At 37.7% G+C, this 14,555-nt stretch overlaps 1 protein-coding gene across 1 annotated transcript; it reads left to right on the forward strand.

Annotated features, from left to right (window-relative positions):
* The first annotated feature begins 288 nt into the window (after positions 1–288).
* On the forward strand, positions 289–6,190 carry LOC109208725 (adenylate kinase 4). Its single transcript, XM_019371876.1, has 6 exons — positions 289–513; positions 3,301–3,446; positions 3,549–3,668; positions 3,747–3,914; positions 4,997–5,086; positions 5,872–6,190. The coding sequence occupies exons 1-6, from the start codon at positions 411–413 to the stop codon at positions 5,971–5,973; spliced, it is 729 nt and encodes a 242-aa protein (XP_019227421.1). The 5' UTR covers positions 289–410; the 3' UTR covers positions 5,974–6,190.
* The last annotated feature ends 8,365 nt before the right edge of the window (positions 6,191–14,555 follow it).

Below are 14,555 nucleotides of genomic sequence, written 5' to 3' on the forward strand. Positions count from 1 at the left end.
GACTATAAAAAATCAAAAAATAGCTATGAAATCTATAATTTTTTAAAAAAATATTTATTTAAAATAAATAAGCTATCAATAACTAATGCTATAAAAAAGCGCCTTTCTAAAAACTGGCCCACCAATCGAGGAAAAGTGGCTCAAATTTCAACAAATTGCTTCTCGGACAAGTCCGTCATTGACTTTACTGTACTTTTTATCCGCTTGTGGTCTGCGCTCTGCTGCTGTTACTACGAAAAAAAAAAAAAAAATCGGTATTACTTAATTTCCGTTATACGCGGGGGATCAGAGTTATAGAAGTACAAGTTTGTGTATCTATAGGTTGGTGTACCTAACCTCTAAATCTACCAAACCCAGAATCCCATTATAAGGGAAACCAGAGAAAAAGACAAGGCAAGAATAAGTTAAACATGGCTGCTTCATTGGAAGATGTTCCTTCAGAAAGCCTTCTGTCTGAAGTTCTCCGCCGTTTGAGATGTTCTTCTAAGCCTGACAAACGCCTCATTCTCATTGGTATTTTTTTAAATTTGATGTGTTTTGCCTTTAAAATTCTTATGAACACATTATGGGTTCAAAACTTAATAAGAGAATTTAGTCTCTCTTTTTTACATACCTGTTGTCATATCATATGGTATATTCGTAATTTTGTCTCTCTTACCCTTGTCTGGTTCTTCCTGTGGGCTTTCATGGACAAGTCTTGATTTTTACGGGATCTGCTGTTTTTGTCTCCTTTTATTTCTTCTCAATTCTTAATGCACAGTATGTGATGTAGTATCTTATATATAGTCTCTCTTGTTTGGTTCTTGCTGTGTTTTTATTTTTATAGGATCTGGGGTAAAAAATTTACATTAGCAATTTAGCATCAGAATTCTGAATCCCTAGTTACTCCCTGTTCATGACAATATTTGGCTGGATACCAAGTTGTGATTTTTAATTTGAGTTATACATCATGTTAGTATTTGCTGGTACTGGTACTTGAAAAAACAATATTTAAGTAATAACGTTAAAAGTTAATTTGATAGAGAAAAACAGAGGCGCAGATGAACCGGCTGCTTTGGGCCTCCTACTTTGGGGGCCCCAAAATTTCCCAACAGCTGTAGTTACATATAGGGCTGGGCATGGTTTGGGCAAACACAAAATCCAAATTGAAATCTGAATTGTTTAGATTTGTGGTTTGGATTTTCGGATTATGGATTGGATTTTGGATTAATTTTTAAAATTTTTGAATTTTGGATTGGATATTGAATTTGGTACTTAAGATTTGGATAACCGAAAATCCAAATTTTTTATATTTTATATTTAGTCCATTATCCATATGTCAATAGTATCAAGTCCAATACATAATCTCATATATTCAATACTAATTATTAAGTTACTATCAGAGTACTTTCTATGTGGACGTGATTTTACTTTTGCTACTTCTTATCAACCTTACTAATGTCTTTGTTGTATTTTCTTGATGATGATTTTATTACTTGAATACTTATTTGAATGACTTCGGTGAAAATGAAGAACATTTTAGGCAATTTAACATGAATACCTCATTTGGATGTTCATTATCGTAGAAAGAAGAAACGTTAAGCTCAAAATCGAAAATCCAAAATATCCAAACCGATTAATCCGAATTCAAACTTAAAAAATCCAATCCAATCCAAAATATTCATTTTTACTATTCTACACTCATTTGGCCTTCTCTAGAATTCTCGTGTTAATGTATGAGTAAATATTTTATAAATTATTCAAAAAATAAAAGAGCAGAAATACAATTGTGACCTCTTTTGTTTGTTCTCAATTTTTTCCATTGCATCAAGAATATTGAAGCAGCAAAAATATATGTAGTTATATCTATTTGTTGAATCATGTTTGATTGTACTATATTTTTATTATTGTGCATTTGAAATATTTAATAAATAAATTATTAATAATTTTACATCTCTAAAAGCTAGAAAAATAAACTTCTATATATATATATATAGAAGTTTATTTTTCTAGCTTTTAGAGATGTAATATGTATATATATATAATTTGTTCTATAACAAAAAGCTTAGGGCCCCCTATTGAAGTTTGGCTTTGGGCCACATATATCAGCGAAAATAGCATAGGCTAGCCAATTTCGGCCTGGTAATTGAAAAATAGCCAGCGTTTGCGAAGTCATTGAAAAATATCCACTATTTTACTGCAACACGGAAAGTTCCAGCATAATATACTGGGGATTGGTGCACCTGTGTATGAACTTCCAGCATATTATGCTGGAACTCCACCACACGGAAAATTCTAGCATAATATATTGGAGATTGGAGCACCTGTGTATGAACTTCCAGCATATTATGTTGGAACTCCAGTATATTATACTGGAACTCTAGTATATTATGCTGGAAGTTCACATGTAAAATATTCCAACTCCAGTATATTATGCTGGAAAATTTTCCGGATTTTGAACAGTATTTTTGTTCAGATTTATCTTTACATGAAAAGTGGCTAAATTTCGATTACTTTTGAAACCGTAGCTATTTTTCAATTAACACTTGTAAATCTGACTATTTTTTAATTTCACCCCATATATCATTGAGCCGCCCCCTGAGAAAATATCACATTAAAGTTTAGATTTTAGATAGTTTAATGAATTCAAGGACGCAACCTAATTTGGGAATGAGCGGTACTTGCTTGATGGAAGCTTTAAACTGTATTTACTGCGTGTGCTAGAGTATTCGAGTTGAATGGTTTTGGTATCATGCGAATTCTCAAGCAAGCTTGTAGGAGAATGGACAATTAATGAAGCTGCAATTTTTTAACTTGACTAAAAGCCTGTAGAGGTAAGAGGATAATAAAAGCTGTCATTTTTTCCTTTCTTGTTTTGGTATCTTGTTTTCTGCAGCGAACACCACTAGTTACCTAGCATAGGATAGATCGGATATTCACAGCTTGCATTGATATCCAACGGCAGGAAATTTCTGTAGTTAAAAAGTTAACTTCAATCTTCTAGAGCAATTGCATTTTTTTCTTCTTTTGGCTTTTATTGACACAAATGTGAATTTATATTAGATGCTGCTAATGTCATGAAATGCAAGTTAAAAAAAATGTTGTCTTTTCCACTTGTATGGAATTCAACAATCTTGTGCCGTATGTTTGATAATGTATCTCACGTAGTATAGCATTCACCTGGCTTCTTTTTCATTGCTACGTAATCGTTCATAACATGTACTCCTTTTGTGAAACAGTATGCTAAAATTAAATGATGTTATAGATTATAGTGGTTAGTGACGTTCAAATTTGGTGTTAACAATGAGAAACTAATGGCAGGTCCACCTGGATCCGGAAAGGGTACACAATCTCCTATCATTAAGGATGAATTTTGTTTGTGCCATTTGGCCACGGGTGATATGCTCAGAGCTGCTGTTGCTGCTAAAACTCCACTTGGAATTAAGGCCAAAGAAGCTATGGACAACGTAAGTAACAGTTGTTTTTTGAGATGGGAAACAACTTCCTAATGTTATTTATAGTGCTTGCCTTTTTGTTTGTGAATAATGTTATTTTTAAGATTTTTACAGGGTCAACTTGTGTCGGATGACTTAGTTGTTGGCATAATTGATGAAGCAATGAAGAAAGCTTCATGTCAAAAGGGCTTCATTCTTGATGGTTTTCCAAGGACAGTGGCTCAAGCAGAAAAGGTTGGCGAAAACTATGTAAATTTTGCACGTTGACTTCATCTTATTTGTGTTCTTATTTTTAATTTTGATGGGATACAGCTAGATGAGATGCTTCAGAAGCAGGGGACCAAGATTGATAAGGTGCTCAATTTTGCAATTGATGATGCAATCTTGGAAGAGCGAATCACGGGCCGATGGATCCATCCTTCAAGTGGTAGATCTTACCACACCAAATTCCAACCTCCAAAAGTTCCTGGTGTCGATGATGTAAGTTTGTTAAGTTGCAAATTGTTCTACAGTATATATTCTATGTGAATGGAAAAATATGGTTGCTATGTGTTTAGTGGCTGCATTTACTCAGGGGTGGATTTAGGCTATTTTTACCGTGCACGTGAACCCATAGTCATTCCGTCAAACTAGGTAGTTTGTGTATATATTTCGTAAAATTAATCTAATATTATCTGTTGGCTCCCATGCTCCAAAAAGGTTGAATGGTGCACCTGGTTGAATGCTGAGTTATTTATCCACAGGAACATGGACCGATTCCCACTTAGTACTTTTTTCTCGTTTTCTCAGTGGTGCGCCATGTTCTATAAATCCTAGATTCGCATTTGCATTTGCTTTCTCGCTTTCTATACCTTGCTGAAAACGAATTATACTGGTTGGTAGTTGTCACCTGGCCCCTCTATCTTTGCTAAACTATGAAACAAATTTCTGGGAGATCAGCTTGCTAAACCAGCAACAGTGACGATTAAAACCATACTAACAAATTTAGGGAGCTCAGCTACGTTCTCATGGCTTTTTCTGAGTTCATTTACTTGTTAAATAATTTCTTTCTTAAGGAACCTTAAACTTGTTCAGTAATTAGCTGAAGGGAGTGTAGTCTCTGACCCTTAAATTTTTCCAACGACGTACCTGGCGAGATGGTTTAGTTTTGGCTTTTATAAATATTCTTGGTCTTATGTCTTCATGTCTAACATTAACCATTTCCCTGTTAAATGCTGGAGAGAGAACTCAACCCTTCAGTTATGTTGCATGGGTTCAGATAAGTTATATAGATAAAATTATATACAGCTGATTTCCGTTCTCAATGTATTTGAATATTCTAACAATAGGAATTAAGAAACCAAACACAAACAGAGCAACCTAGTCACTATAGTAGGCAATTGGATAATAATCATTAAAATTAATGTTAAATTGTAAAGTTTAAATCGGCATCCCTTTTTCTTCTGTATTTCCTCAGAAGAAACTGTATGCATTCAAGTTCATGCTGTAGTTAAAGATGATCGATGATATTAGTTCTTCCAAAATATCATTAAGCGATTTAATGATGTATCTTCTGCGTACAGATCACTGGAGAGCCTTTAATTCAACGGAAAGATGATACTGCTGAAGTTCTCAAATCAAGGCTAGATGCATTTCACCGTCAAACTGAACCGGTACGTTCTTACAGTTCATTTGGTCCTCTCATAATAAATTATCCCAAGTTGAACAATGTCATTCTAACTCTTTTTTATAACCGAGAAATCTGCTATTTCCTAACTTCCAGGGATAACTTATCGTGGAATTGTTATTCCATCCTCTAATAGATATAAGTTATCCCGGTACTATTTTTAATTCCGGGATAACCAAACAAAGAATAATGCGGTGTTAAACTTTTGTCTGAGGATTATTTTTGCTTTTCCATCGTTGCCAAACGACCCCTAAGTTTAAATACAACTTATGCTGGAATAAGTTATGCTGTGATTAGTTATCCTGGTATTGTTTTATATCCACTGTTTGGTATGTTGTATTAAAAATGACAATTGCATAATTTCTAAGAAGAAGGTCTAAGTTATCCTGGCACTAATTACCCCGCCCCCTACAAGGTATAAGTTATCCCGGTACTTATTTTAATCCCGGGACAACTTTTACCAGGTTTGCTAACCAAACAAAGTATTAAGGTGGTATTAAATTTTTATACCAGCACTATATTTACTTATACCTCATACCAAACGACCCCTAACAGTATAGGGTTTACCAAGCAGCAATAGATGCACAACAATATCTGTATAGTGCTTGTATATGCTCTTGCTAACTTCAGCTTTTGTTATATGAGCATTCACCTATCACCATTTTGCGAGTCAATCAAGAAAAGTTGTTAAATATATCTGCTTTATGCATACGGAAGAAGATGAAAAGTTTATGTTTTTTTTTTTTAAATGTTAAATTGTTTGATATGCAGGTAATCAATTATTATTCCAAGAAGGGTGTTGTTGCAAGTCTTCATGCTGAAAAACCACCAAAAGAAGTTACTTCTGAGGTTAAAAATGTCCTATCGTCTTGAAAAAAAGAGTCTTTCACAACAAAATTGGGACACATTACACATGTTTTCTTTTTAATCTGACGTATTATCGACTAAAAAAAAAAGGACACACTTGTGATTTTGTTTTCTTATCCGGCTTCTTGCTCAAGTTCCCTGAGGAATTATTGTTTTGTATTCAGGATACAGATTTTGCTAATAAAATTTGGAATAATTCATTGATTGATTATTCGGCCTTTGCGATATGTAACTGAGAATTATATCCGAGAATTGTTGCATAAGTTTAGTATTAACTTGTAATTTATTTTAAGATCATAAGTTTAACTTAAACAAAGATTCTTAAATAAAAGGAGAATATGGATCATATGAGATCCGATTTTCCTTCTTCAGTGAAACTTCAAATAATTTGTTTTCATCGTGCTTTCTTGAAGCTATATTGAGGAAATCCTTTTGTTAATATTTTGGTCTCTCTATCCTCACAAGATAGGGGTAAGGTTTGCATACACACTACCTTCCCCAGATCCTACGGTGTGGGATTGTATATGATCGAAATCGGGCTCGTCTACTACATGACATATCGATAGGAGTGCCAATGGATATTTGATCACGCCCAACTATGCCTTATAAAAAGGACTAAGCGGTCGCTGCAAATATAATCCGGTTTACAAGTCCGGAGTCGAATCCCACAGAGAACTAAGGTTTAGCTACAGCTGTTCACTATCACCAAGAAGACAAGCTTGAACAATTCCTAACCTATAGATATTAAGATTCTTGTGTTTAACTACTTAACTAACAAATTAAAATAGTAAATTAACAACTAACGATACTGAGGGTTAGAGAAAAGATTAAGGAGGTCTAGAGTTATGATTTCCCCAATTGTCGGAATCCTTCCCGCTATGTCTTCTATAATTTCGCCTAAGTATTCTCTACCGATCATGAGCACTCTTATTACCGTAAATCTCTCCCGAGTAATTACGACAATTTACTAGACGCACTCTCCCGAGCTACGCTAGCTGGCTTTTAATACAGCTCACTTCAGATCGCACCCAAGGCTTCGTTATCCCTAATCCCACCTTTAAACCCTCGGTTATTGATCCCTCATATACTCTGGGAGTGGTGTTGTTCAACAATTACCTAAATATGCACTCTCTCCCGAGTTATGCATACTAAATAGGCACAGCTAATTGAGAGCTCTTCAACCAACCACAATATAAACGTAGTTGAACAAATAGAGAAAAGCTATGGCTCAATTATATAAAAACATAACAAGAATTTATCCTACAAAAGGTTCTATCAAAACTCTAGATAACAAATTAGCTATTCATAATAGTATGTAAAACTACAATACTAAAAGTCATAACCAACAATGAAAAATAGGAAGAGGAAGGAAAAACTTGTAGAAGAATTCTCCGCCTTGCTCCCAATGTGTTCTTGCCTCCAAGGGTGTTGTCTAACCCTAAAGTAGTGTCTCTGCCTCCTTAGGTCTAATTTGTGTCCAAAATATGTCCCCCTCTTGTTCTTGGCCGGCCTCCTTTGTTTAATATAGGGTTTAGGACTTAAAATTCCATATTTTGCACTTTAGTCCCTGAAATTTTCGCTTCCTGCCGCGGTTTTGCCGCGGTCGCGGTGGAACCGCGGCCAAACATGCCGTCTGATTCTTCAGTTGTCCGCGAGTACACTCTGCCGCGGTTCTGCCGCGGTCGCGGCAAAACCGCGGTTTTTCACCCTGTTCTGTCTGGAATTTGGAAAAACGTAAAACATGAAAGTTGTAGCCCTTTGAGTTAGCTTTCCAACCATATATTGTGGAGCCCAAATGGAGTTTTGAGCAAAAAGGTATGTCTATTTTACTAGACAGTGCGCAATATGCCTCCTCAAGTCTTTGTTCGTACTTAATTATCAAATTTGACCTCCGAACACGATCCCGGCTTAATTCCTTGAGCTTTTACTCAGACTTCAAAGCTTCAAATCACTTAAATTCATTCCATAACATCTATATAGCTCGGAATCACACCTACAAGGCATAAAACATACAATTAGTGCAAAACACTAGCGATTAAAGCGCAAACTCAATTAAAGTGCAGTAAATTCGAGTGTAATAAGCGACTAAAATATGCAATTATAGCCTATCATCAATATTTAAAAACCGACTAAACTGACCTAACCATGCCGTGCCGAACTGATTTTTAGGTTTCTTTTAATAAAAACGTCGGTTCTAATATAAATCTATAACCGTATAAACCGAAAAAATACTGAACCGTACAGAATAAATTTACATGTTAAAAATATATTTATATATTACGTTAAAAATAATAATGTATTAAAATTTCCTTGGGCCTTATAATTGTGAAGACAGTTACAAGCCAACAAGTAATTAAACTCAAAATCCTAATTCCCAACCCTATATTGCTAGTCCTATTGAAACTAAATTATTTCAAACATATTCACTAGCAAGACATAAGGTATTCTAGCTATTAGTAGCAAACTACATTGTATTGAATATTTTTCCTTTCGTATAATTTAGATTTATCTTTTTGAATATTTAATCTTCTATAGACTTTATTCTTGAGTCAACTTGGTTAATATTTTTTCACTCGTGTGATTTATGTTTTTTTGTCTTTGTTTAGTTTCTTTTATGTTACTATAGAATAGTTGATGGATCTATAATCTGGCCATCTTTCATATTTTCTTAATTTGTCATCATTTAAACAGTAAAAATGTAGAGAGTTTGTTAAGTCCTATAAAAGTATGCATGTTATTGCATTCTATTTGTAGTAGTGACTTTTACATGACATTATACTGAAAATTAACCGAACCGTACCGATACTGAAGAGAAACCGATATGATTGGGACGGTTTTGAAAAATCTAATTCTGGTTATACATAATAGAATAACCGAAAAATTGGTATGGTGCAAATTTTAGAAAATAACCGTCCGAACTGAACCATAGGGCTCGGAACATGAGGGATTGAAGATCGACCCCGAATCCCATCGAACTAGAACACGAGGTCAGAATGTCTGTCCTCGAGAATATTGAGTCCATGATCCCAGAATCGGCCCTGACCCCGAACGAGCTCAAGGAAACATTGCCAGTATAACCAACAGAAGACCAAAATAACAGAAGGCCGAAATATCCATGACCGGTCAGGTATTACGGCGGGAATCTCGGCACGTATCAATAAGGAACCGGCAAATCAGCAAATCAGGAGATTTTTACCTTTTGCAGAATTGTACCTAAAGTAGGACTCCCGTACTATATAAAGGGGGTCTGATTACTTGTAAAACACATGGTAACAATCATTCAGAAGCAATATACTGTTATTTTCTCTATAAAGTTCTTATTCAACTGTGTTTTGACACTGATCGAAGTGCATTTTGTTCAAGGTGGTTCACTTCCCAAGACCGTAACTGTTCAATTCGTGTGGTTTGAATTTACTTTATCATACTTTATTTCAATTGCAATTTAATTTATCGCTTTGTGTCAATTTAATTCATATATCCTTAAAATCACTTACAAATTCAATTGTTATCCGATTTTGAGGGTAAACAGTTTGGCGCCTACCGTGGGGCTAAGGATAATAGTGGTTATTTGATACAAATTTCCATAACACACATTATTTTACACTTATTCTTTGAAGTGTCTCTAATTTCAGGTTAAAAGCACAAAATGTCAAACTCATAATTAGCACCCATACCTGTTGATAATGAGTCCGGTCAGCACGGTGAAAATAACAACATAACGCCTGGTAAGGAGGTACCGCCCGTTGATCCCGTCGGAATTCTAGTCGCGGACCCATTGGACACTAACTCGCATGTGGCTATCGACACGAACCTGTCTACTGACCCCGAAAATAGTATCAGTGGTGGAGCCCGATCGACAACGCAAAATACTCAAAACAATAGAGGAGACGAGATCAATCTACGGATGATCTTCAAAATGTTACAGGCTCAACAGGCGGCGATAACTCAGTTACAGAACCAAAACCGCACACCGAGCAGAATTAAACCCGATCCGTCCCGGGAAATCATCCGCAGGGAAGAACCGATCGCAGAGAGGTCGAATGAAAATGAGTGGGGGACCAACCCTGAGATCGTAAAAATGCTCGAGGAGCTGACAAAATGGATAGAATCAGGGGAGAAGAAAATCGAAGCAAACGACAAAAAAGTGGAAACCTACAATTTCAGGGTCGACAAAATCCCTGGAGTGCCGCCGAACTGAAAGGCCTGGATTCTCAGAAGTTCGTACAAAAAACTTTCCCTTCGAGTACGGCTCTGAAGCTGATCCCTAAAAAATTCCGCATGCCCAAGATTCCTAAGTACAATGGAACGACCGACCCAAACGAGCATGTCACTTCCTACACATGCGCCATCAAAGGGAACGACTTCAAGGATGATGAGATCGAGTCTGTCTTGTTGAAGAAATTCGGAGAGACCCTGTCAAAGGGAGCTATGATATGGTATCACACTTACCTCCTAATTCTGTTGACTCATTTACTATGCTCGCAGACTCTTTCGTGAAAGCACAAGCCGGGGCTATCAAGGTCGAAACCAAGAAGTAGGACCTTTTCAAAGTAAGACAGAAGGATAATGAAATGCTCAGGGAGTTCGTGTCCCGGTTTCAAATGGAACGAATGGATCTGCCACCGGTCACTAATGATTGGGCCGTTCAAGCTTTCACCCATGGACTCAATGGTCGAAGCTCGGTGGCTTCACATCAGTTGAAGCAGAATCTGATAGAGTATCCGGTTGTTACTTGGGCTGATGTGCATAACCGATATCAATCTAAAATCAGAGTCGAAGATGATCAACTTGGAGCTCCTTCCGGGTCCGTTTATCTCGTAAGACCCATTGACAAAGTGAAGAGAGATATCGACCGTGAACTGAGGTCAAAAAGGGATCGATACCAGCCGTACAATGGAGAATGAAGAAGCAGTGGGTCTGGACAGAATTCTATGCGAAATGAAAGGAGAAATGATCGAGGTCAGAGCAGTCGGGGACTCATGAGCAAAAATGGTTTCGACAGGCCTATCGGGCCTAAAGAAGCACCAAGGTTATCAGAATATAACTTTAATGTTGATGTTGCTGCCATTGTATCAGCTATCGGGCGCATCAAGGACACCAAATGGCCTCGACCTCTAAAATCCGACCCAGCCCAAAGGGATCCTAACCGGATGTGCAAATATTATGGCACTCACGGCCACAGAATAGAGTATTGCCGACAGTTGAGGGAGGAGGTGGCCCGGTTGTTCAACAACGGGCATCCTCGAGAATTCCTGAGCGATAGAGCCAAGAATCATTTCAGAAATAGGGATTCTAATAAACAGATCGAACAAGAAGAACCTCAACACGTCATTAACATTATCATCGGTGGGGTCGATGTTCCTCAAGGGCCAATGTTAAAACGCACCAAAGTATCCATCACAAGGAAAAAACGGACTCGGGATTACATACCAGAAGGAACTTTGTCTTTCAACGACGAGGACGCGAAAGGGATCGTACAACCCCACAACGATGCACTGGTAATATCTGTACTCATAAATAAATCTTGAGTTAAGCGTTTGTTAATTGATCTAGGTAGCTCGACCAACATCATTCGATCGAGGGTCGTAGAACAGCTCGGCCTACAAGATCAAACCGTGCCTGCAGTCCGAGTTCTAAACGGATTCAACATGGCATGTGAAACCACTAAGGGAGAGATAACATTACCAGTGAATGCCGCCGGGACAATCCAGGAAACCAAGTTTTATGTGATCGAAGGAGACATGAGGTACAACGCCCTGTTTGGGAGGCCGTGGATCCACAACATGAGGGAAGTGCCTGATAATAGGCTATATAGAGGCTATTTACACTCCAAATATACCATACTTTATTGTTGTTTTAAAGGCTAAATGATAACAAAATACTCTAACTGGTGTTCTTTTGCTTTGCAGGGACTAATCCAAGTTAGGAAGAGACTATGGAGTATTTTGGAGTCAATAATGTGGATATAAGGCCAATCAAGAAGAACCCAAACAAAAATAAGCAATAAAGAGGCAAAGGAGGACTGGTCAAGAAGCCACCGCGACCGCGGCTGGACCGCGGTAGGCCAAGCAAGTGAGGCAGAATAGTTGCGTTTCACCGTTGTCGCGCCGCGTTCTGCCGCGACCGCAGTCGACTGTGTAACTGCCCAGAAATTTTGGGACTAAAGTGTAAATCGTGGGAAATTTATCCTAACCCTTTATAAACTCAGCAAACTCGCCCAAGCTAAGGTTAAGCTTGTTTTTAGACTGAATTGGAGGCAAGAACAAGTGTGAGAAGAGCAATCAACCATTGGAGTTTTTTTCAATCTTCTCTTTGTTATTTCAATTGGACATTATGAATACTTTTGTAGTTTCATCTTGCTTTGCTATGAGTAGCTAAATACTTTGTCTAGGGTTTTGATGGAACCTATTGAAGGATGAACTTCGTGTTATGTTAATATAATTTGTCCGGTTTAAACTCTATTTGTTCAACTACGTTCTTGTTGTAGTTAATTGATAGGATCCTCAATTTGATGTGCCTATTTAGTATGTATTACTCGGGAGAGAGTGCATATTTAGGTAATTGTTGAACAAAACCACTCCTAAAGTATATGAGGGATCAATAACTGAGGTTTTAAAGGCGGGATTAGGGATAACGAAGCCTTGGGTGCAATCTAAAGTGAGCTGTAATAAAAGCCAGCTAGCGTAACCCGGGAGAGTGCGTCTAGTAAATTGTTGTGATTACTCGGGAGAGATTTACTGTAATAAGAATGCTCATGATCGATAGAGACGATTAGGAAAATCTATGCGAAACATAAAAGGAAGGGATTCCATCTTTAGGGGAAATCATAACCTTAAACCCTTCTCTTATTTGATTACTCAATCATAGTTAGCTGTTAGTTTACTTGCTTATATTCAGTTATAGTTAGTTAAAACATCACTAATTGTTATTTAAATATCTGGGAAGTTGATTACAAAGAATTTAGTGAGTCTAACAAAAGTAATTGGTAGGTTAATTCTCTGAGGATTCGACTCTAGGCTAAATACTCGGATTATATTTGCAGCGACCACTTTGTCATTTTTATAAGGCATAGTTGGGCGTAATCAAATGTTGGCGCCGTTGCCGGGGAATTAACGGTGTTATCAATTACAATTGAAAGAAATACAAATTTTTTTAGTGTAGTCAGTTTTCTTTACTTCCAATCTTTANAGAAGTTGCTAGCAAAGTACGATGTGCGCCACAAGGTGGCAACACCATATCATCCTCAGACCAGTGGACAGGTCGAAGTGTCTAATAGAGAGATAAAGAATGTATTGACCAAGACTGTAAACGCCACAAGAACTGATTGGGCGAAAAAGCTAGATGATGCACTCTGGGCCTACAGAACTGCTTTTAAAACACCAATTGGTATGTCACCATATAAGCTGGTGTTCGGGAAGGCCTGCCACTTGCCAGTGGAACTTGAACATAGAGCTTGGTGGGCAATGAAACAACTGAATCTAGACATTGAGGCTGCGGGCACAACGAGAATCACAGAATTGCATGAGCTTGACTAGTTCCGATATCTTTCTTTTGAGAGCACAAGGTTGTACAAGGAAAGAATGAAGAGGTTGCACGACAAGAACATTGTGGAGCGAAATTTCAACCCCGGGAACATGGTATTGCTCTATAACTCAAGATTAAGGCTATTTCTGGTAAGCTCAAGTCACGATGGTCTGGACCATTTCGAGTGGTCGAAGTATTCCCTTCAGGGGCTGTAGAGATTACCTCAAAGAAAGACTCTCGTACATTTGAGTCAATGGGCAGAGATTGAAACTATATGTGGGCATGAATGAACCAAAGGAAGTGTCAGAGATCCACCTGACTGAACCTCAGAGGTCGAGCGAGCCTTAAATGCACTTATCTGCGTCGTGCCACGACGTTAAATTAGGTGCTGCGTTGGAGGCAACCCATGAATGTTGTTGTTTTTCTTTTCTGTTGTAACTTCCTTATGAATAAATAAATAAAAAAAATTAAAAAAAAAAGCTCGTCAGCGTGAATGCGGTTGGACCGCGGCGCGACCGCGGTAAAAGATGAGTATTCTGCCTCAGGAGTGCTCGATCCACCGCGGCCGCGGTAGGACCGCGGCAAGACCGCGGTGAAACACGATGATTCTGTTTCTCGCCCCTTCACTCACCGCAGCCGCGATGGGACCGCGGTGAGTCGCAACAACACTGACGCCCAGGTAAGTCTTGACTTAATTTTTTCTTTTATTTTCTTTCCTTTTCTAATCTCCCCCCCTCCCCCCCAATAAAATTGAAACACCCGACCCCCCCTTAATTTCTCCCATCTCCTCTCTCTCTAAGAATCCTAACCCAACGCCTCTCTCCCCTCTTCTTCTTCTTCTTCACCTCTCTCACACTCCCACACACACCCACCCACTTTCCACTCCTTCTCATCCTCTACTACAACCAGGCATGTCACACTTCCCTCTCTCTTCTCTTGTATTTTTGTTTTAGTATTTTGCAAGTTCAATGCCTTAATTGTTGTAGTATTTATAGTAGATTTTTTTTCTTTTGATTTTCTTTTCTTCTTTTTAGTGGGTTGTGTGCATAATGTTGTAGAGAACT

This window comes from Nicotiana attenuata, unplaced genomic scaffold, assembly GCF_001879085.1.
Source record: "Nicotiana attenuata strain UT unplaced genomic scaffold, NIATTr2, whole genome shotgun sequence".
NCBI classification, from domain to species: Eukaryota; Viridiplantae; Streptophyta; class Magnoliopsida; order Solanales; family Solanaceae; genus Nicotiana; species Nicotiana attenuata.